Here is a 24,704-nt window from a genome sequence, read left to right as displayed (position 1 = left end):
CTGCAAGATAAAAATGATAGACCTAAAGGTATGATAGTTGATAATTTATAACTTATAAATTTGGATGACATGTTTTAAAGTAATAAGGAACTATAAATACAATCATCACCTCTAAAACATATATGATTAATTTTTCAATCAAAACTAAATTACCAAAATTATTTATTCACTATATTTAATTTTGATACATATCAAACAAGTTACACAAAAATAAGAATTCTAATTTCTTTGTAATTTGATATCCATATTGGTAAAATCGTTTTAATCATATACAAATAGAGATTGTACAACAAAAATGATAAAATCTACAAATATTTACTTTTAGTCTAAAGGAAAAATACGCAACAAAATATCCAAAATCATATGAATACACGTCAAGTCCGTATTCACATCACATAAATTGAGTTAGCCTTAAAATCGATCCTGATTTTACAACATTAGGTGACATTTCAGCTTGCATCTGTACAAAACTGTCTCTAAACACGTCATCACGTCAGCAAAAACAATTAATTATCTCTAGTGTTGAAAAATTAATGTTTTAATTAATCTATCTTTTTTGTTCCTTCCTCCGGTTGTGTCTTCTTTGGTTCAGCTGGAAAATATTTTATTCCCACCATGTCCCCTACTCTGCTTATCACCTAAATAACAAGCTCAATTTTCTCAATAAAAATAAAATTCCCTTAAACCAAAACTAAAATTAAAATAATAATAAATAAACATAAGTTTATTATTTATTACCTCTAATGCTTTGACCATATCTTCCCTTGTATGAGCAGCCGAAATACAAATACGCGCTCTAGCCAACAGTAGAGGTGTGGCTGGAAACACAACTGTCACAACCGCAACCTTCAGTATCCTCTAAAACCTCAAACCCCATTTTTTGTAGCTCAGACCTAAAATAATTATTGTTTTCACGTATTTGTGCTAGCTTTTTCGCCCTTAAATTTAACAAAATAAAATAATCATTCAGCCATATATGATTAAAAAAAAAAAAGATAATAAAAAAATGGTGACCTCGACTAGAGCCATCCTCCCCAAGAATAACTTTGATGGCAGATATAATCTGTTGAGCAGCAGGAGGTGATATTGACATGGCATATAAATGAGCAGAACACGTATACTTTAAATATTTAATAAGTTCCTTTGATCCAGCTATATAACCACCACATGATCCAAATGATTTTGTGAAAGTTCCCATCATGATGTCCACGTCAGCAGTGTCTACACCTAAAAGCTCACACCCACCTTTTCCTGTTTTGCCTATTGCTCCTATACTGTGTGCCTCATCTAAATAAACATATGCCTGTATCAAATAATATATATATATATATATATATATATATATATATATATATGAGTGAATGACCATTTTACCCTTTTATTTAGATGTGACAATGAACAACAAGTTACTGTGTATTTGATATTGTTATAAAATCAAAATCAAATGAGTTAAGTACTTAACACATTAAGAGTTAAGACATGTTTTATAGATTAAGTCAAAAAGAAACACTCGTATATATTTAGCCCCATTAAATCCTATCCCATTGTTAAGTCAAAAATAAACAGGCACTTACTGTTATGTTGAAAGACTCGAATGGTGGCACCAGACCCTCGAGCTCGATTGGCAATGGAATTGTGGTTGAGTGAATCACTGATTATCAAACCTCCCTGCATAAGTTCCCATCAAGAATGAGAAAATTTTGAACAAAATAAACTAAGAACAAGAACACATACATGTAACTCATATTAAATGAAATATATAAGAACAACACATACATGTCTAACCAATACAGGAAGGATAGCAGAGTTAGTGACATATCCCATGCCAGTAACCATAGCAACTGGTTTTCCAACAAAATCAGCCACAACATCCTCCAATTCAATATGCAATGCTGTAGTTCCTGAAAGACACCAATCCATCATCAGAATCTCTTACAAATGATAAAAGAGAAGAATAAAATTACCTCCTTCCACACGAGTACTACATGTGCTTGCAGAGTATCTCTTCAAAGTCTCAGTCACACGAGGTGTGCAGTATTCATCTGCTGCAGCAAATCCAAGGTAGTTGTATGATCCCAAGTAAAGACACCTACTTACTTTTGTAGTTCGTCTACATAATGTGCACAATTTGACAATTTATGGCATCCAATGATACAATCCATACGTTGTGAAAATCAGAAGAGACAGAAAAAACTTATACCAAATCTAGATTCTCAACTGGAAACTGAGAATGTGAATCCAGTCACTCACTTGAGTGTCTTGTTATTGTCATTAGAAACACGCTCCACCACATCAAACCAAGCATCAGGAGGGCTTGATATTGGTCGTCCAAAGCAATCCTACATATATACATAAAGGAATCATGTCTTTTAACTCATAAATATGTCGAATCATGTTTTTGTATATGAACTTTTTGTATCAACTTGAAGAGTAAAATCTATGGTGCATACTAATATACCTGTATACGGAGATAGAGGCGGCGAATATAGAAATCTTCAAGCCCTAAACAGATCGGTGCATAGTCCTGATAATATACGCAACATGAAGTTTACAGCATACTAAGTTATCAACATAAAATTTTAATAACAAAAGGTATATAAAATACAGACAGAGCTAACGAACCTGAAGATTGCTGGCTTTCCACCAATCAATGAATCTACGGAAGAAGTCGTGCAACTGGCCAAAAGCGAAGAGCAAACCGTAACTGAAATAGGTGGTCAGCGCGGTCAAATATGGAATTGTAATCATGTTCAAGATTGGATCTCCGGTCTCCTTCTTGTCAATCTAACGAAGAATGTAAAAATCCTATCAGCACTATCAATAAACTGAGTGACTGCAAATTGGAGAAACGAACCGCCGACGCCGGCAACGAGGCGGCTCTGGAACGGCTGAAAATCCAATTACCGGTAGCGATTGAATCCTTTGGCTTCGGTATATTTTTCCGTTCTATTTGCGAGTTTCAATTTCAACTTGAATTTGATATTTTGATGCTTATATAGTTTGAGCCATGTACTTATATAGTTTGATATTTTGATGCTCATATAGTTTGGGCCATGTGCAGCGGCCGTTTCAGTTTTAATTATATGTACGCCCCATTACAGTATTATAATTAACATATATTATTAGGGGTGAGCAAAAATCGCACCGCAACTAAAATTAACCGTATAAACTGCAACCGCAATTAAAACCGATGGTGAGGTTTTTTGTTTTTCAAAAACCGCAAATTTACGATGCGGTGTGGTTATTAGTTTTTAAAAACTGCAAAAAACTGCACCGCATATATTATATATAATTTTTTTAATTAATTATTAATATATTAACTATTAAAAATAACACAAGTTTCATGGATGAAAGATGGATAAAATACTAGAAGACCAAAGTATTGGTGTTTTGTTATTTTTAACTTTGAAAAATGGTGAAATTAGACAATTTTAAGATATTTCTTGTTAATTACTATTGATTTGACGTTTTTAAGATATTAGTTGTTTGTGATTTAAGTTAAGTGTCTTATATTTTATGGTTTTTTTTTATTATTACAAGTAATATGTTTGAACTTTTAAAACCATTTGAGCTCTAAAGTGTGGTTAAAAACCACACAAAATAACCGCACCAAATCCATGCGGTTAATAACCGCAACATAGAAAAAACAAAACTGCACCGCAAAAATAACCACCTAACCGCACCGCAAAAATAACCGCACCATGCGGTTTTGAAAATGGATTAACCGCATTTGCGGTTAGTGGTGAGGTTTTAGCTAATAACTGCATCGAACCGCACCGCGATCACCGCTAACATATAATATGCTGACTCCAATAACTAAATTCAGTCTCTTCACGCTTCTCCTTCCATGGTGTGCAAGTAAGTTCGCCAAATAAATTAATAAAAGGTTGTCTGATGATTATAAAGATCACAAAACAAACATAGAACAAACATAGTGTAACACTCCATGGGGGTGTTTTAAATAAAAGAAAACATAAAAGGCCCTTTTATAAATCACAATGAAAGAACAAAACTATTTGATAAATTACAATTTGTGCAAATAAACATATGACAAGTATAAAAGTTAGTTTCTAGATATAGAATATATCTTGGACTAGAAAAATGATAGGCAATATATTTATGGGTGCAATTTTAGTTATGAGTGTGAGAAGTTTCTACTTTATAGAATCAAAAGAGATCTAAAACTTACGTGGTTTCAACATTGTATATAGTGATTGTGATAGGTATGTGTTTCACATTGGAGCTAGACTTGGACAAAACAACTTCTTGTTTGGTAATGAATAAAATAAAAATTATTATAATATCTTCGATTTCTAAGAACAATACTAATTAAAAAGAAAGCAAAAAAATATATATGAATAATATTAAAGCATTCTTATTCATCAAATGATTCATCATATACATTAGAGTTTTTGTAGTATGTTAGGTTGCATTATCTTATGATGACATATATGTACTTTAACATCATCAATACTAAATTCTCAATCGATTTACCTTTTAAAAATAAATATTGCAATCCATATTTAAAATAAATGTAACAATTAATTCATTTAATATGCTTAGGATATAGTTAATTTATATGTTGAATATTATTTTAAGTAGAACATGGCACCTTATGTCAACAAATTAAAATGTCTTCTTCACGAAAACCAAACATATTTTCACAGTTCTATGTTGAGGATAACTCACTTATAAGAAATTATCATAGGTGGGGACCAAATGTGGGCCTGATTATGTTAGACTTAGACTTGAAAGCCATATGATTGTATTTTTAAAAATTATATAAATAATTTATTGCTAGGAAACTATTGAAGCACGAATAAGAAAACAAGGTTACCGACATAAAAAAAGAACATAAAATCCACTTGTCACCTAAGCCCAAGGAAATCAAATGGAATATTGGTGATGGTGCATATCATTCATTTTCTTTTTATTGTGAGGATAATCATAGACCCTTTTGCAAAAGAAGAAATATCCTACAATGCTCTTCATGTTATCTTTTTTATATGGCTAATCAAACCATGCTATATGGTTATTCACAAAGTAAGATTTTTACTTTTTTGTCTTGATGAATCTGAATGAGATAACTTAAGTCGCTACTGTTTCCTTTGAGAATGACTTGCTAGATAAAATATAAGATAAATTTTTTTAAGGAAAAATGCACGCATTTTTCTTTTTGTTTCTATCAAAAGTGTTGTCGTTTTATCAAAAAAAAAATATTAAAAATATCATTTATTAAGACAATACTTATTGAAAGAAATATATTGCCCTATATGGGTTTCAGGGAATAGATCTCATAGAATAACAAAAGACTAGAAAAATCAAAAGAACAAATGAACATACCTTTGACATTTGTGACATATAAGGTAGTTCAAGATGGGAAGACACTGATGGAAGAAGATGTCTAGCATGAAAGATAAGAGTGTTTCAAATGAGCCAAAGACGACTTCCTAGAAAACCGCTTAAAAGATTGTTAAATGTATTAAATACAATCAACAACCTTATATTTTCATGGATTTAGGCAAGTCATCCTTGGCTATCCAAATAACTCTTAAATCTTCATACAAGACCTCTCTTCCGCACTCTTTTCCATCCCTATTTGCACTTCTTCAAAACAACTAAATTTATCAAAATGATAACAAAAGGGGACATAATTCCAAAATAGATGTTGAATGCAATAGAACTTAATTAGTCGTTACACTTTGAAGTTTGAACAACAAGACTAAAACCCTATGTCTTTTCTATGGTGCGTCTTGATGTCTTACATTGCACTCTCCATTGATATGTTTGTAGTTCTTCAATGACATCTATATATAAAGGAGTCAAGAATGAAAAGATGTGAAGTTGCAACAAGTATTGTTCTTACCCCTATGCTTACCATAGTCAAGATGTCCACTTGTGAAAAGTGCTTCTTTTTTTCTTTCACGAACATTTTCCAAGTTAATCAATTTACCCATAAAAGAATATATTCTAGTCATCCATTTCATTGACATCCATCTAGATATAACTATTCGTCTTGGATGTTCACAAAGTTATCTGATAGACAATAGGTGATAGAACTTCACGTTTTTGCTCGTTATGTACCTAATAATTCGGACTTTTTGGTATTCAATTCCGAGTTGACAAATATTGACCTCCTACTCAAAGATATTCCATTATGCCTTTTATTTTCCTTATTCTCCATGCATGTGTTTAAATACAAATCACAAATATGGTATTTTTAGATGTTGATCTTGGTTTTCTAAGGCTCACAAAGTGATTTTGACCCCCTTTCCACACAAATATTAATGGTGATTGATATTAAAGACATGAAGTGTCAACCCTTAATTTGAAGTCAACCCTTTGAGAATTTGTTCCATTTTGACCTACAAATTTAGATCCAACTTAGCATCTTATTCGTTTATATTTATTTATTTGTTGTTTCCTATTTTATTTTGCATATTATTATTCTATATAACAGTAACATACTTCTATAAAAACTCTTACATATATGATAACAAAGAGTTTTATGAAACAAGACATTTATTAATCGACACTTTTGAGATTGGGACTATTTCTACGATAGCGTTTACATTTTCACCAATAACATATACAAAACAATGTACTTATTTATGTTAAGATGTACTAGAACAGGAAGAACCGAAAACCAGATTTGGCAATAATAGGTATCAAAAACCGGACTGTTAAGAAGAAAATGGTTGCGGTTATAGTCGGTTAAATCAGTTATTGGGACTAGAAAACCGAATAAATTGGAAAAAAATTTGGTGAGAACTGGAGAACCGACAAGAACCGGGCTGTTTTTGGAAGAAAAAAAAATTGAAAACAGGTGTTCTTTTGTAATTGTAATTAAATGCAGGGGTTGTCCAAGATTGTTATTGTAATTAGTCATGCATGGCTTTGAAAACGTTTATGTGTGTCATCGTGAAACTAATACTTTTATCGTCCAAGATTGTAATTGTATTATCCAGTTATTATAATTAGTCAATGATAAGTGTTGTTTTGATTGTCAGGGGCTCTTATGGTTGTTCATAATTGTAATTGTAATTAGTAATGCATGGCTTTGAAAACATTTTAGGTTTAACATCATACAAAGTTACATAAGATTCCATCTAAATATATTGACGTTTGTGTCATAGTATGTCATTTACACCTTCGTTAGTTTCACGAACTCAAAAAAGTTATTGGTGGCAAGTTATATAAAAAACGAACATGTGAAGTAGGATCATTTATGTCATTTACAACTTTGTTAGTTTTACAAACTCAAAAAAATTAACTCTGTGAAGAACTCACGGGGTCCAAATACATGCAAGATATGATTAAGGATGTTTTGTTTGACATATTTAAGTGTGTCGGGGTTTCCGTCAAGAAAGATGTACCTGTGAATTTCATGACTGACCCGACAGAAGGAAGGTCAACCTTTAGATCGACATGATGTTTTGGTTTTTGGATGGATTGGAGGGAAACACGCTTGTGTGCACCTTACATAGGTATCCATCACGTGGGCTTGTGGGTAGAGGGTTTCAAGGTGAGACAAGTTGCTTTAAAGGCAACTACATGCAATGTCACAAAACATGAGAAATCGTGCGTGGTAAAATCAACAAGTGTTCATACCATTTGTGTTTCATATGTTTGGTTTGCTCGCCCCAGATGTTGTGGAGCTTCTTAATATAGTACAATGGATCATTTATAACAATGTTATATCTCCTAGATCTATAGATGTAATTTTCAATAAAATGGTTTTACTATACAAAAAGTTTTAGCAACACAAGTTTTTGTTCGTTTGTCTTCTCACTCTTTGTATTGTGATCACTAAGTTGTTTCCAAATAAAACATAAATTAATAGTACAAAAATACTAACTAAAGCGAATACAAAATAATATACATATAAACATTAAAGATTATCCATATTCCATCATCCAAGTTAAGAAAAAAGACTACTCGAGAACATCTGTCAGCTCATCGTTATTTTCATCTCCATTGTTTATCATGTCTTCCGACTCTAATACAAACCGAAATAAAATGAAGTAGGAAGTTAATACATATCAAAGATTTTGAAATTAAGTAATAACAAGAAATTGTTACATTTCGCGACCTTATCATCTTTCAAAACTTCATTGATGTTGTCTACAATCAACTTTCTTGATTTTCTTATCCAATTTAGGGTGCAAACCATAGTATTTACTATGTTGGTATAAAATTTTGTTCGATATAGATCTAATATCCATCCACTTGTACTAAAATCCCCCTCTGACACCATGATAGATATTTGAATTCCAAAAATATCTATCAACATAAACATACAAATTGTTATAATATAATTATAAAAACGTATACAAATAAAACAGATTATAAATTTTGCCATGCAATATACAATGGGTGACAATATGCGTTTTGTTTCCATCAAATTAGAATATCAAAATATTTATTGTATAAGGTTGGTTGCTCATTTAAATATCATATCAACTTCTTTTCCGTTGATACCAAGGGTTATTCGCTTGTACTAGGAAATCACCCTTGAAGTCATTTTCTTCATTAACCAAAACCACATCTTCAGAAGTTCTGTTAGACTTGGTATTCGTAACATCTCAAAAATCAAGGTAAAATTTTCATTTTTCAAAACCAACCCCAAAACCATAAATGTTTACAAAACATAATTTCCAATACTCAAAATCATAAATCAGAGTATCCCAAAATCATATGTCATAAAATCTAAAGGATGTGCACGATCAAGCCTTCACCCTGCCCCGATCACTTGAAGTACCTGAAAGGTAACACTTAAACTGTAAGCCAAAACTTAGTGAGTTCCTCCAAAGTACGACACACAACCATACAGATAACAATATGCATACATGAGACTTCAACACGATTGGACAGCCTCGTAGGGCCTACAACCTATCTGGATCGCTCTCCGAGCCTTCGTCCTGATAGGACCGCCTCGTCGGGACTACATCCTATCCAGACCGCTCTCCGGGCCTTCGGCCTGACTGGACCGCCTCATAGGGTCTACAGTCTATTTGGACCGCCTCATAGGGTCTACAGTCTATTTGAGGGTCGTCATTTTATTAGATCTACTAGTACTTCACTATTAGGTAAGGTTGTGAGAAAAAAATGGGAACACAGTAAATCCAGGGTTGGTTATGAGTTTCCTTATCATTATGTATGGTGGTAATCCAGACTTATGTTGAGGACCTTGTAGGGGTATTCCAGATATAGACTATGGGCCCGGTGATTATTATTGTTTTTTTACGCGTGTGGTACTTTAGGTGTTAGTGTATTGTTGGAAGTCAGGAGACTCAGTGACCAACTAATTTAGATCATGTGGGGAGTTAAGGTTTGTTGGGAGTAATAGTTGTGCGTTAGAAGTCCTTTGCAAAGTGTTTGCATTATTAAACCTAATTGCTTGTGGGCTATTTATTAGAAGTTTTTCTATCAAGGTTAGATATTGGTTATGGAATCTCGAGTCATGAATTTCGTTGTGAATGCCTCAAGTGATTTGTCAGGTGTAGGTACACCTGAGCTGAAAAAGGAATTGGATGCAATGTGCAGTTCTTGGATGTACCATAATTATTCTCGTGGGAGTAGTGGGTTGGTAATGACTTGTCAGGAAGACAAGTGAGTCAGGTTTTAGGCACAATTTTCAGATTTAGGATTGGGCAGAGTTCGCGATCGGTATGTCTTGAGTAGCCTTTCAACACGTTTTGGTGGTGTCCCTAGTCATGGACTAGGGGTAGGTTCGACAAATGGATTATCGTTAGTCTTAGGTTAAGTTTTATGAAGTATAAACTGATGGGTTTCCAGTTTTAGGGAGTATAGTGACAAAGTTGGTTTGTGGTTGTAGTTTTGAGAGTTCCCGGTTTGTATTGTTTTCTTTGGAAGTTGGGTCATACAGTTAGGGAGAGAAAGAAAATTGTTGTGATTAAGCATTTTCAAGTTATTGGATTGGTTGTTCGCAGTTGGGGGTTTCCAAGTGGTCTCTTGAGCTTTATTTATAAGATGCCTTGATTTCGAAATGGTTAGAGGGAGTTTATGGAATATGTTGGTGTTGTTTTAGAAATCGTAACCAAGACGGATTTTGAGGACAAAATCTAGTTTAAGTGGGGGAGATTTGTAACATCCTGTTTCAAAAAGTTTCTTATTTTGGGATTATGGATAACAAATGGATCAAGTAAAGGCCTTGGGCTTCAAAGGAATAGGGTTTAGACCTTATTGGATGTTGATAATATTGGTTATGCGATCCAAACCCTTGGTTTGTGTTGGAGTCAAGGAGGAAAAACCTTATTTTCGTGGTTTGAGCCCTATTTAAGCTCCTTAACTTCCCCAAACCCATTCCATTCTCGTCCTCCACCTCTCTAACACCCTCTCTAGAAACCCTAACTGCAGTTTAAGCCTTGTGAGCAAAAAGAATGTGTTTTTAAGTGCCTTGGAGTGTTCTTGGTGCACCTTAGAGAAGAAGGAACTCATTGCAGAAGCATTGGTTGGATTGGAGCTTGTAGATCCAGACCTTGTTCACCTTGATCTTTCTTTTGGAGGTATAAAGTTTGAATCTTGATGATGAAATTGTTAGATCTAGCCAGTTTTGGGTGTTATGAGATTTTGGTCACTTTAAGCGCATAAGGTTTAGATCTTGAAAGTTTGTGACCTTGTTATCGATAAAATTGGAAACTTTATCCATCTAAACATCATATTGATTTAGATCTAAAGGTTGCAGACTTAGACTTAATGGATTAAGTTGAAAAAGATGCACTTTTGGTCCCCTTTGATACTTAAAGACTAGATCTTGTTTGTTGAGAGCATTTTAATGGATAAAGTTGGAAACTTTATCCATTATGGAGCTATTAGGAACCATAAAATTGTGATCTTAGTTGTTTTATCCCTTCCATGCAAGATTTGTGATATCTTAATGGATTAATAAGTTAGGATTTTAGATTTTGGACCTTCCCTAGCCATGTAAAGTCATAAGGTGGAAACCTTATGACTTAAGACAATGTTTTGAGGCTAGATCTGAGTGTGGGTGAAAAGTTTTTAAGGGATTAAGTGCTTAATGGAATAGATGGAACCACCTTGTGTACAACGGGCGTGATTTTCATGTGAGGCGTACTAAACCATCCCATATACATTAGGCGTAAGTTGAGTACGCAAGATGTACTCAACCAACATTTGAATTTGACTTTTTGTTGACTCTGTTGACCATTGAATTTTTGACCAAGTTTGACTTTAAGTCAAACTTAAGGGTTTTGACCGGTGATTAAGATTTTATATGGTTCTGGTGTTAGTGGATCCGCGGGAGCATGCAGTGTAGCAAGAAGTGTATCGTACTGTTCTTGGGTTTCTTCATTTCAGGTGAGTTTTCTTTGTTGTACCCGTGGATCGAAGGCACCAAGGTCGACCTACTAGATTATTTATCATGGTTAGGAAAATGATATGCTAGTATGTGGCTGATTAGTAGATCTGTATGATTATTTGTATTTAGTTGGTTCTGTGTTTGTGTTTGTTTGTTACATATGTCGACATATTGAGTTTGGGTTGAGGCGGTCTTGGTTTGTGTTGTAGGCTAAGACACCTGGGGATGTCCGAATAGGCTGTAGCCCTTGTGAGGCGGTCTAGTTAGGCTAGCGGCTCATAGAGCTGTTCTGATAGCCTGTAGGCCCTACGAGGTGGTCCAGGCAGGTTGGATGCTCATAATTACATGCTTTGTTTGTTATGTAGTGTGTTGGTACTTTGGGGGGGGGGGGAACTCACTAAGCTTTGGCTTACTGTTTCAGTTTATTGTTTCAGGTACTTTAGAGGATCATGGAAAAGCAAAGGCATGATCGTGCACATCTTCCTGTTTTTATGACATTTGATCTTAGGATACTCTGATCTTGACTAATATGCTTGAAACAATGATTTTGTAAACACTTTACGGATGAAATGAGTTGTTTTTGAAAAGTTTAAATTTCTATGATTTTTGGGTTGTTACAGAATTATTGGTAATGAAGACTTTCCAGAAAAACACTAGCAGAAGGGGGGACGATTACTGCAAAAAATCGTCAGAAAGGGGGACCAAAAGTGAAGAGAACGACCTTTGTGTGTGATCATATTTAGAAGAGTTTTTTCTCTGGTGTTGTGCGATACTACATTGCATACATAATGACCAATCAAGAGAAAAAAACTTTTCACATGTCACTTCTTGTTTTTTTTAGACTCGATTAAGCCCAAAACCGATGGAACCACACCTGATATACACAATAACCAATTAAGCCCAATGTACATAACTGGGAACCGAACCAGATATGCTAATTCAGCCCTAACCGGTTTCGGTCCGATTTTTTGTTGTAAGATTTTACCTTTTTTCATAATTCATGAATCTAATATGACTTAACCTAAGTCAGTAAACAAATGTTCCCTTTGAGAGTGACTCACTAGATAAAAAGACAATTTCTAATCTTTTTTAAAAAAAATTGCACACATTTTATTTTTGTTTCTATTTCCCAAATATGTTGTTGATTTATCAAAAAGTTTAAAACATTATTTACTATATACACAAATTATTTAAAAACATAAATGGTTTTCTAGGAATAAATCTCATAGAGTAACAAAAGACCTGATAAATCAAAAGAACAAATGAACATACCTTTGACATGTTTGACATATAAGGTAGTTTAAGGGGGAAAAGTAGTAATGGAAGAAGATATCTCGCATGAAAGATAAGAGCGTTTCAAATGAGCCAAAGACGACTTCCTAGAGAACCATTTAATAGGTTGTTAATTGCATTAAGTACAATCAATAATCATTTATTTTCATGGATTTAGGCAAGTCATCCTTGGCTATCCAAATAGCTCTTAAATCTTCATAGAAGACCTTTCTTCCTAAGTCTTTTCCATCCCTCATTTCACTTCTTCAAAACAACTAAATTTATCAAAAGATAACAGAAGAGCCCATAATTTGATAATAACTATTGAATGCAATAGAACTTAGTCGTTGCCTTGAAGAACAAGACTAATATCGCATGTCTTTTCTACCTATGCATGCGTCTTAATGTCACACATTGCACTCTACATTGATATTATTCTAGTTCTTTAATGACAACTATATATAAAGGAGTCAAGAATGAAAAGATGTGAAGTTACTACAAGTATTGTTCCTACCCCTAGGCTTACCATAGTCAGTATGTCCACTTGTGAAAAATGCTTCTTTTGTTTTTTTTCTTACACGAACATTTTTCAAGTTAATCAACCTACCCATAAACGAATATATTCTAGCAATCCATTTCATTGACATCCAACTTGATACATCTATTCATCTTAGTAGTTCACAAAGTTATCCAATAGACAATAAGTGATAGAACTTCACCTTTTTTGTTTGTTATGTGCCTAATAATTCTTACTTTTTGTTATTCAATTCTGAGTTGAAAAATATTGACCTCCTACTTAAAGATATTTCAATATGCCTTTTTCTTTTCCTTATTCTCCATGCATGTGTTTAAATACAAATCACAAATAAAGTATTTTGAGATGCTGATTTTAGTTTTCTAAAGGTCACAAAGTGATTTTGACCCCCTTCCGCACCAACATTAATGATAATTGATAGTAAAGGCATGAAGTGTCAACCCTTGTGAACTTGTTCCATTTTGACATTCAAATTAACATTTTATTCGTTTATATATATATATATATATATGTATATATATATATATATATATATATATATTTTTTTTTTTCTATTTTACATATTATTGTAATGAAAATACTTTTAGAAAGACTCATATATATATATATATATATATATATATATATATATATATATATATATATATATATATATATATTTTTCACTTGTCATTTACTTTATTTTTTATTTTTCAATATATTATTAATTTAGTTTCCATGAATTAAACATACCATAATGTCTATATTAATTTCAAATTTCAAATTATAAACTTTAATTTTAGTTTTAAAAAAAATTTACAGATTAAACTTTCGTATTTAAAATTTTGTTATAATTAACACGTTTAGTATACGAGTCTGACAATATTATATAAGAAATAGATGTATTTATTAACAAAGAGTTTGATAAACAAAACATATATTAATTGGCACTTTTGACCGTGGGACTATTTCTACAATAACATTTACATTTTACACCAATATTGTATAAGAAATAGATGTATTTATTTATGTTAAGATGGCACAAAACACCCCTGTAACTGTATATTCAGTTTTTTTTCCGAAAACCAAATAAATTAATATAACCCACAAAATGAAAATTTAACCAACTGATCGAATCGAATGTAAATAGCTTTACATGCCTCGTGTAGCATTATTCCAAGCTTCTTGAGTTCAAAAGCGCATTCAAGATGAGGACCCTCATTTACTCATTTAGATTAAATAATAAAGATGCAAGATCTTCTAAAATGGCCACTTATATAAATATATGAAATGAAATAATAATAAAATATATAGTTACAATATTTACTCTTTCCACGTGTTTTTTAGGTAACATGACTAGACGAAAAGATGCATTTGCTTTAAAAATTATAAGACGTTGAATAGTAACCCAACAAAATGATGATTAATCTTGACTTGCATCGTAATTTTTTATGTAATATCTACCGTTAGTTCCTAATTTTATTGAGTAAAACTATGAATTTTCGTGCGTTATGTAGGTTAAGATTTATTGAAATAATAATTCTAATGTTACGTTGATATACGAAATTGTAAGTTTTTTAACAATATAATAAGATAAACATATATGAAATCAAATTTTACAATGGGTATCACAGGAGGCCCTAAAAAACATATTTAATAGTATAAATTTTTTTGATAATTTTTGTTTATATTGCATTTAAATTTCATAAAATAATTTGGGCTACCGTAATTTTTTTTTTCTTTTTTTAGGTTTTTTCTAAATGATATATCCAATTAAGAACTAGTCCATGAAGTAGTCCAAAACTCCAAATTAATTAAGCCCAATTATCAAGTGTCCAATACAAAAAATTCAGTCAGTTAATCGACACTTGCCTAGTATCGTGACTTCCGACTTACGAGTTACGACTAACGACTTCGTTGTCCTCCATGCGATTCATTGTTGCCCATCCTTCTTCTTTCGGTGTTCGGTCATCACGGTGGCTGTTTTTCGGTGAAATCCTCTGGTGGCCGGTGGTGAGTGATTATTGATCAAAGTGGTGTACAATGAAGCAAGTAAGTAGATTTTTTGTGATTATTCTTGGTTAATTGAGATTCAATTTTATGGCATTGTGTTGAAAAAATAGAAATTACCAATTAGGATTGTTAAATTATGGACTTAGGGTCAATAATTAGTGATTTATTTATTGTTGACATTTGAAATCAAGTTCATAGTTCATATATTTTGATAATTTGATTGTAGGTTGCTATTTGTTGTTGAAAATTGAAATCAAGTTATAGAATTATATTTGATTGTTGATATATTTTGATAGTAGGTTGCTATTAATAATTTTCAAAAGACAATTAGATGTTGGAGACAACAATGGTGAAGGAACTTCAAAAAAAATAGGGTAATGAAAGTACACAAGTTCCACAATCTAATCAACCTACGTCAAAACCACAAGAACCACAATCTAATGAACCTATTCCAAAACCACGAGAACCACAATCTAATGAACCTATTCCAAAAACACAAGAACCACAATCTAATGAACATACTCAAAAACCAAAAGTGTCACAATCTTTTGATTTGAATGATCTTCCTTCGAACCCGAGCGATAGGCCAAAGATTACATCTTATAATCCTAATCAAAAGGATGAAATAAGGAGAGCATAATTGATTAAATGACCTTATCAACCAAAGGGGGTAATTTTGAATTTACCTTATTTGGTAAGAAGCAAAGACGTTTTATTGTGGAATGGTTTAGGGATTTTCCATGCTTATTGCTACTTGTTTGGAGACATGGTAGGAGAACAAGGTGGAAAACATGCATTTATAACTTAAAGCTTTGACAATTGGAGTAAAAAAATCATTTTGAAAACATATGGGTGAGATTCAAAGTTCTCACCATATGGCCGAAGAAAAGTGTCATTTGCTTTTGATTCTGGTGAGTACGAACACAAACCACAGCCGAAAACAAAAGATTAGAAGGGTAATGAAGCTTCTGGATCTAAAGGCAATGAAAAAATGGTTGATAACGATGATGAAAAAGAAGAAGATCTATCAGAAGGGGAAAAGCTCAAAAGAAAGAAACATGAAAAAGATCTTGATGAGACTAAGCATGTTAGCAAAGAAGTTGAAGCTCGTGAAAAGAAGGCTTGTGATGCACAGGTCACACTTAAAACTCAGACGGCCCTCTTCCCTCCTTGGTCCATGGAGCGGATTATGAACGAGGCCATTGACAATCCGAGTATTCACTGGTTGGAACCAGTTGTATCATTCGACTTGGAAAACACTTCGAAATCTTAGCTTGATTTTCCGATCACTCAGAAGGCCTTTCTATTTTGTTGTTTTGATAAGATTGAGAAAGCTCCTTATTCGGATAACGATGTCAATCACATGATTTTCTCCTTTTATCTTAAGCACAGAAAGCCTCAATATCAGGCATGGAGTCCAAATAAGATAGCTACAGTGAAAGTTTTTCGACCGGTTGAAACATAAAGCTTCATCACGTTCGATTCAAAATTGTCCAAGGAGCAGGGAGTTCAGTCTTTAAATTCACTCTCGCTGACTTGTCGTGCCTAAATCCATACGATTGGATTCTTTGTTCACTCTTTTGTCAAAAGACGAACAAAAGTTCGAAGCAATAGTAGCACACCTAAGAAGAATGTTAGTCTCCTACATTCAAGATATCGGCAAAATGGAAGTAGATATTGCTACTATGTTAAGAAAGAAACCAACTGTGCAACCCAAAGAAGCTCCGAATGGTATTAGCAAGATAAGGTTGGGGAAAATCCAAAAGGATAACTGGAGTGTGGATTTTCGACAATGATAAGGCGAGGAAGCTCAGAAGTGCTTGTTTTCCTTACCAGACAAGCATCTTTATTCTACATCCTGTCTGAACTACATTTTGGGGATTACAGAGCAATACAAAGAGAATGATGTTGCGGATAAGAAGTATTTCGCAGATATGATCAAATGGTATATCGTGGTTTGCAACACTTTGCTTGGATTAATGCCGAAGCTGTTCAAAGTTCAGAAACGACAGTCGCACTGAAGAATCTACCTTCTTTAATTGACACAAAGGGGGCGATTTTTGGGATAAATAATGTTGTGTCAATTGTTTTGTACTAGAATAGTACATATTGTAAAGAGTTGGGCCCATCCACCCGAGTTTAAATGGTATTAGGGTTAGACTATTTATAGTGCATGCATGCACCGTTTTAAGGTTAATAAGTTGTATTTCCCTACGTAGTCTTTACAGAGAAGTTCTTGTTGAACTCTTCTAAGGCTATTGAATCTAATCATTCAGCACTATTTTGATCTTCATTGTTCTTATTGTTTTTTTGATTGCACTTGTTAGAATCTATCGATCTATTATTTATTGATTCAACAGGTATACTATATTATGATAGTGTGACAAACATGAAAACAATTTTTACATGATGATTACAAGCATTATAGCCGTTCCTAGTGACGGAGTAAGACTTATAAAGGATGCTTAGCTCAGGTTAAAATAGTGCGTAGTTATACCTTGTATTATAAAGATATTACATTGGCAGGAGATCTGTGTAGAAAGTTAATTGTGAGGCATTGTAATCTTGCCTAGTTATACACTAAGGGCTTGAGGAGATGTTGAGTTAAATTAAGTTTGGATATTGGATAGCAATATATTAAGGGTGTGTGTGAGATTGGAACAGAGAGTAGGATTCTGTTTAATAACATTTTTGTGATTTGATGTGGTGTGTTTTATGTACATGAGTACTATATTAGTATTCCCCCTCCTTTTTAGATAGTCGGAAAGGGTGAGTCTATATCAGACCATCAACACGTATGTCAGAGTCATCTTCCGGAGTGGGATGAAAACCACTAGCTAAACCTAGTCTTGTGAAATGCGCTAATAGACTTATAGTCTGTAGGTGTTAATGGACTGTATGTTCATTCTCTGTACCCAATCCCCCTCATAGTTGCCTTTATTGACTAACACTTAATGCTAAGGATACCCCGAACCAGTATAGTCAACTCATTGTTTATAATGATCCAATAGGATAGATCTTACTACATTAGGATCGATATGTCGGGATTGACGGGATAGATAATTCGGGAAAATGTCTTATAGATATTTATGATGTGTTGTTGAATAACAGTTGGTTTTACAGGTTCTTGATTAGCATACCATTATGGGATTGAAAACTCTATGTATCTCACTAGGTTTCCCAACCCAACCCACTCAATTTATATACATCACAGGTAGCGGTGTTAAAACTGTTGAAAATGTGAATATGATGTTGAGTGATTAAAGAGAAAACATGCAATAGTATTCATGACCATTAAGTCTTTACGTTGTAACTTATGTATTGTAGTGATTATGACATCCTTAGTTTGAGACAATCATTTGTACTCAAAATGTTTTAATGTACTGGGATTTTCCGCAAACCAAGATATTTAAAGCGTAAATAAAAAAATCAGCTCTGAAAGTAGGGGACGTCACAATAGTTGGACATCATATTTAAAGAATTACGATAATATAAACCTAAACCTCATTTTTGTTGGTTAATTCATTCAAACTTACAATTTTCCACTTAGATAGTCTTAGATTTATGGGTTAATGACATTCTAGCTCTACAAACTTTTTGTGTTTGTTTTAAAACATCTCTAATATTTTTTTGTAGTTTAGAGGCTTAAACTCAATATTTTATGGTTAAAAACATCATTATCTGAAAAGTGAAGGGGTAATCTGATTACCCCTCTTTAATAGAGCTTAGTGTTCGTCTCCCACACTGTAACTCTGCAATCATTTTTTGGTTAATAGAAATGAAGATTTGAAGGCACGAATTCATCTTAAGCTATTCATTTGCGTCTTTGCGAAATCGATATGTTGGTTTAACTATTTATTCATTGAAAAAAGGTGGTGAAGATTTGATACGTTTTGATCCAATGTTTCAGTTGGGTGAATTTCTCTTGTAAGTTTTGTTTCTGGATTCTAGGGCTTGCAATTTGGAGTAACTTTCAATGATTTCCATGAATCTTGTATTGATTTTGGTTTTAATTTAGTGAATCTGGTATTGTTGTTCTTAATCACATCAAAAGTAACTTTTTGTGGTTCATCAAGGTTTAAATATGACTAATTCAAGATCAATCTCTTGATTCCAATCAATGTCATGGTTATACAGTTCTGGATCAGGAGTAGGCTGAGGATTGCCAATTGGGATTTAGTTAATTTTAGCCGAAAATCCTTTCTTGGCTTCAAAAATTATTGCTTCACCAGCTGAATCATTCCATTTCGCCATATTGTCATAGCAGTTCATGTATATTTTAACATTCATAATCTTCTCCCACGAGATTTCTACCGAAAGGCAGAAAAAATAAGGTTTTGCGATTCTCTATTCATGCGTCATTTTGCGGCGGTAATGACAGTGTTAAAATGAAGCTGTCAAGAAGAGATAAGTTTCCTTTAAAAGGGGATAGCATCCACCACCACCATTGTTACCAATTTTTTCTTACTTTAAGTCGGCCAGTCTCAGAACTAGTGAAGATGAGGGTGGAGAAGGTGAAATTAAGTGTTAAAACATAATATGTTAAGTGACCTCGGTAGTAGGTAAGAACATATTTTAAGCCCATAGACTACCAAAAAAAGCATTAGGAATGTTTTAAAACAAACACCAAAAGTTTGTAGGACTAGAATGACATTAACCTAGATTTAGCATGTCATACAATCTTATCATTTTTGGAAAGAAAAAAAAAATATATTATTGAATTTACAAAATAACTATGTTATGGTTTAAAATTTTGTAAATATACCAATTGTTACATTTGATTGTATATAACTCATTATTATTTACCTTAACACCTTCATTAACCCCCACCCTAACACCATATTCTGCCACAAACAACTCTTCATCGAATGCACCATCATATAACAACCATCAATAACACCTCCCCTCCTCTGCACTGTTAAGAACCACTCCATGAACGATCAAACACTCATTCACCCTATTACTATCAAGAACCCATACAATGCATAGTGCTTACACTATAATAAGTGTTAGCAATTCTAATATCATCATTTTTCCATCGTAAATACGATTATCGTTTAAGGGTTTGCACGAAAAAATCAGTCCGCCTCCGTTCCCCACATTGTTATCATCATGTCATCGCAACTAGTTGTCCGCTCCACTGTAAAGGGAGGGTGGCGTTGCCAAGTCAGAAGAGTGGGGTGGATGCTACCTTGGGTTACCTGGTGGAGTAAATCAAAATGGACAATTTCGTATATGCCCTTCCTAAACAGCTAAATATCGTATTTACCCGGCCTAAACTCCAAATATCGTATTTACCCTTCCTAATGTTTTTTAATATCATATATACCCAAATCAATTATTTTGATATTTTTTTATTTATAACTGTTTTCTCATAATAATAAATCATTATAATTAAAATACAATTTGAATGGACAATATTACCCTGGTTACTTGCTAAGAGATAATGTTTTCCCCCATCTATCACTGAATCACGATCGAACAAGCCTTCCCTCCCTGATACTTCCGATCATTGTGGCCATTCTCTGCTTCCAATCAGTCGCTGGTCCCAATCGTTGCTTCCCTAGTTGTCGCGCAAACACACACGCATATCATTGCGTCCAAGGTATTCCCTCCAGATCCACCTCTATTTCTTCCGATCGAAATCTGTTGTTTCAGGTGTTGCGTTATTTTGGAATTTTGATTTTGATGGTGATATTCTGATAAAATCAAGAGAAATTTGTGTTTTTATGATTTCATCTTATTTGCATATAGATTTGTAATTTGGTATTGAAATTGTCGCCTGATTTAGGTTAATTTTTACTGAAATTTCTCTTATGATGCACATACAATCTATTAGTCATTTTTGTGTGATTTATTGAATTCGATTCCATTATTAATCATTTTCAGAAGCAACAATAACATGTTTGGGGTCATTTCGGATACCCTCCCTCCCCTGAAGATCACTGATCACACTCACAGTACGACATGACTGCATTGCCTCAACTTCAACTCTTAGGAAAATGTAAGTTTTCCGATTTCAAAATTCACCTTCATCTATTGTGTTTAATAATCTTCAATATTCATATAATCAAAATGCAGTTCTAGTTGGGTGTATGTTGGATAACATAAACTTTGTGGGAAACAATCATACAGCTGCAACTGCAACAGCTTCAGGTCGAGGGATCAAAAGGGAACGTGAGCAAAAGCTTCACATATCTTTAAACAACAACTTCTTCTGTCAAGATGATGCGGGCCTCATGAATCCCGACCACACCCACCCTGTATCAACTGGCCTTAAACTATCTTATCAGGGAGGGAAGGCTCGATCAGGCTTGATCATGATTTTGTGATAGACGGGGGAAAACGTGAAGTGTTAGCAAGTAACAAGGGCAATATTGTCCATTGAAATTGTATTTTAATTATAATGATTTAATATTATGAAAAACAATTATAAATAAAAAAATATCAAATTAATTAATTTGGGTATATATGATATTAAAAAATATTAGGAAGGGCAAATATGATATTTAAAGTTTAGGCCGGGCAAATACGATATTTAGCTCTTTAGGAAGGATATATACGAAATTCTCCCAAGTCTATATTTTTCTTCTATTGGGCCTTGTTGGCTGCTTAGAGGTGGCCTAATGGTTTGGGTTTAAAGTTGTCATTGATATTGGGCCAAGGCAACTTTGGGTCGGTTGTGATTTTCGGCTTTTTTTTTTTTTTTTTTTTTTTTTTTTTTTTTTTTTTTTTTTAAATTACAATAATAATAAAAGTTACAAGATAAAATCTTAATCATTACATCAGAGACACAAGATGGCCATAATAGTAACAATAATAATAAAAAACCAAAATATGCCTAAAAAGTGAAAGAACAAGACCAAATGTATTCCAATTTCTAACTATATAAAGGTTTTATTCCTGAAATTAAAAGTAGGTATGCCTCTCACTTTCATGTATCCACATTAAAAAACAATTGTTTGCAATTTCAACATCATATGTTAGTTCAAAGAAAACAACGTGAGAGACGACAAAACAACAAGCATGCCCCATAAATGTAATTAGTCGTTACTTTTCAACATGCAGCCATTTTGTGTAGTTTTCATCACAGCCGGTTCGTCACAAATAACAATATAATAGCACCAATCAAGCCGGCAATTGAAAAAAAATAAAAATTAAAAAGAACGAACATGAACGTCTAACTTTTACGAAATTCAAATTCAATTTTCACACATAATATTATTTCCTAACAGTAACATTTAAAATTTGTTTATTTAATTAGCATCTACACTTCATGTGAATGAGACATTGTTACATGATCGGTATGTTGATTTTGAAAGTCTTGTGCGAACAATTAAAATAGGCTCATAAATTTCGGATTGCGGTTGGATAACGATTGATTTAGGGATTAATAGGTTATCACCGAATAGCAAAGACTACAATAGATAACTAAAATATTAGACGGACAACGACAGAGTGATGGATTAAAATTCCAGGCCCTTCACATTGCGAGCCCTATACAGTAGCACACATACACCTCTTCAAGGTCGACCCCGATCGTACTAACCAGACACAACAAATATGCAATTGTATATGTTTTTTGTTGACAAGACATTATTATCTTAACTATATTATAAAATATATTGAATTTTTCTTGAAATTTAAGAGGTATATATTTAATAACTTAATGTACAAATCTGTTATGAACAAACCATTCATCTTTTCATTAACAAAAATTAATTATGATAAAAAAATAATCAACGAAAATATTTAAGGAAGCAACATCAATTAAATTTTGTTTCTCTTTTTAACATAGGCATGATCTTTGGCCAAATGTTAGATATAGAAATTTTCTAACATTTTAGCTAGAAAATTTGTAGCCATCAAAACAGTGAAATAACATCTTTTTAGAAAAGAAAAAAAAAATATTAGTTGAAAAAGTAATAATTGTTTGCCATGCTTTTGGCGGATGCACACCCAATAGTAAAAGAAATATATGTAGTCATTCAAAAATTCACCATTTCAACATTATTTTAAGTATCAACTATCAAATTTGACCCGGTAACAAAACACGTAAGTCGCAAAGCCTGTTACATGTGACCCATGCATCTTATTCTACACGCCCTATAAACAAAAATGACATGCCTCAATATTTCTTATTAGAATATAAAATCAATGATGTTCATGTTCACCTATTCATTAAAATATAAAAGATATTATTACACTGTTTAACAGGTAGCATACTATGAACATAAGAGCATTTTTTAATTGTACAGCACTGTAAATTTTCTCTTTTGTAGTTACATTTTATATTTTTTACCACTAGAGTATTCGAATTTTCTTGGAAAGTACGTTTAGAAGACCGATAAGCAAACAATAATCTCGTGTATGTGCATTTTCATGTCAAAAGTTTTATTTTTATAATATATAACTATATATCACCTTTTTTATATACTTTTTGTGCTTTTATGAAAAATAACTGATTTTATTATAGCGTGTAATCAAACCAAAATAAAAGGAAGCAACGCGTAACCAAATTCAAAATTCGAACTTGAGAAACATGTCTCAAATTACATTTTATTTTTGTCTACCTTTGGGGCCGTGTTATTTTCTCTCATTTCTTTTTTGAAACACACCCCTTATTAGGGTAGTTTTAAAAACAATTACAAAATTATTTAATTGTATATTAAAAGGTTTTAAATTCAACATGTGTGCAAAATACGGTCTCAATTAATGTTTCATAATATTTCAAATGTTATTAATGCCTAATTAGGTTTTAAAGTCCAAAAAAAATGTTATTTTGTATACAACAATATTCAAGAGCATCACATAGTTTAAAAATGTAATCGAATAATTGTTAAAAGAGTATTTAATGTTATTAATTATTGATAATATTTATAATAATAACATTGTATTTTTGGATTGCCCTTATGACTCATTTGAGCAATAAGGAATTAGGAGAAATAAGTTTATTAATTTATTATGAATTAATAAGTTAATTGGAAATTATTTTGGAATTAATTAAATAGTTTTAACTAATTAAAAGAGTTGAATATTAATTAATCAATTAATTGTTAGTTAATTGGAATGATTTAGAATCCCTTAGGCTGGTGGATGTGGTAGCACACTTGTCACGGTCCACGTAGGCGTCACATCATATTTGCTATATTCTTAGCAGAACTTGTCATTTGGTAGGCGCGAGTTGTCACACTTTATATGTTGTTTTTTTTAATATACAAAATAAATAATTTAAACATAAATTTTTTTAAAAAACTTAAAATTCATTAAACTTAAAATAAAAATAAAACACAAAAAAAAAACTTAGAAATTCAAATTACAAACCTAGAAATAAAAATAAAAAAAAAAACTAAACTAGATGTTATATTTTTTTGCAGCTCCTCTTTGGCTTTTAAAGTCATTTCTCGTTTACGTATGGATAGCTCGGTTTTGGGTCTCGTTAAAATGGACATGACACGAGTTTTTCTTTCTATTCTGCAAAGTTCAAGTAGCGCACCAAGGAAGAGTTCAAACCGTCCATTTTTGTTGATAGTTTCTCCACGTGGGAAGTAGTTGCCGTCGCTT

At 32.7% G+C, this 24,704-nt stretch overlaps 1 protein-coding gene and 1 long non-coding RNA gene across 3 annotated transcripts; one reads left to right on the top strand and one right to left on the bottom strand.

The window, feature by feature from the left end:
* Nucleotides 1-264: 264 nt before the first annotated feature.
* On the bottom strand, nt 265-5,833 carry LOC111895393 (long chain base biosynthesis protein 2a-like). Of its 2 annotated transcripts, XM_023891476.3 has the most exons (8): nt 2,623-5,833; nt 2,459-2,524; nt 2,251-2,339; nt 1,965-2,110; nt 1,777-1,901; nt 1,575-1,668; nt 739-1,287; nt 265-638 (listed from the first exon to the last, which is right to left on the bottom strand). In XM_023891476.3, exons 1-7 carry the CDS (start codon nt 2,746-2,748, stop codon nt 797-799), a joined length of 1,137 nt encoding a protein of 378 aa, XP_023747244.3. In that variant the 5' UTR covers nt 2,749-5,833; the 3' UTR covers nt 265-638; nt 739-796. The 2 variants fall into 2 exon arrangements, 1 of the variants encoding a protein (XP_023747244.3); XR_008231717.1 differs by lacking the exons at nt 2,251-2,339; nt 2,459-2,524; nt 2,623-5,833 and having other exon boundaries at nt 739-1,303; nt 1,965-2,227.
* Nucleotides 5,834-20,627: 14,794 nt separating this feature from the next.
* On the top strand, nt 20,628-21,481 carry LOC128133875 (uncharacterized). The gene is made up of 3 exons (XR_008232181.1): nt 20,628-20,745; nt 21,030-21,144; nt 21,222-21,481. It is a non-coding gene; the product is annotated as an uncharacterized LOC128133875 (long non-coding RNA).
* The last annotated feature ends 3,223 nt before the right edge of the window (nt 21,482-24,704 follow it).

This window comes from Lactuca sativa, chromosome 4 (assembly GCF_002870075.4).
Source record: "Lactuca sativa cultivar Salinas chromosome 4, Lsat_Salinas_v11, whole genome shotgun sequence".
Lineage (NCBI taxonomy): Eukaryota > Viridiplantae > Streptophyta > Magnoliopsida > Asterales > Asteraceae > Lactuca > Lactuca sativa.
This window is presented reverse-complemented; position numbering and strand designations above follow the sequence as displayed.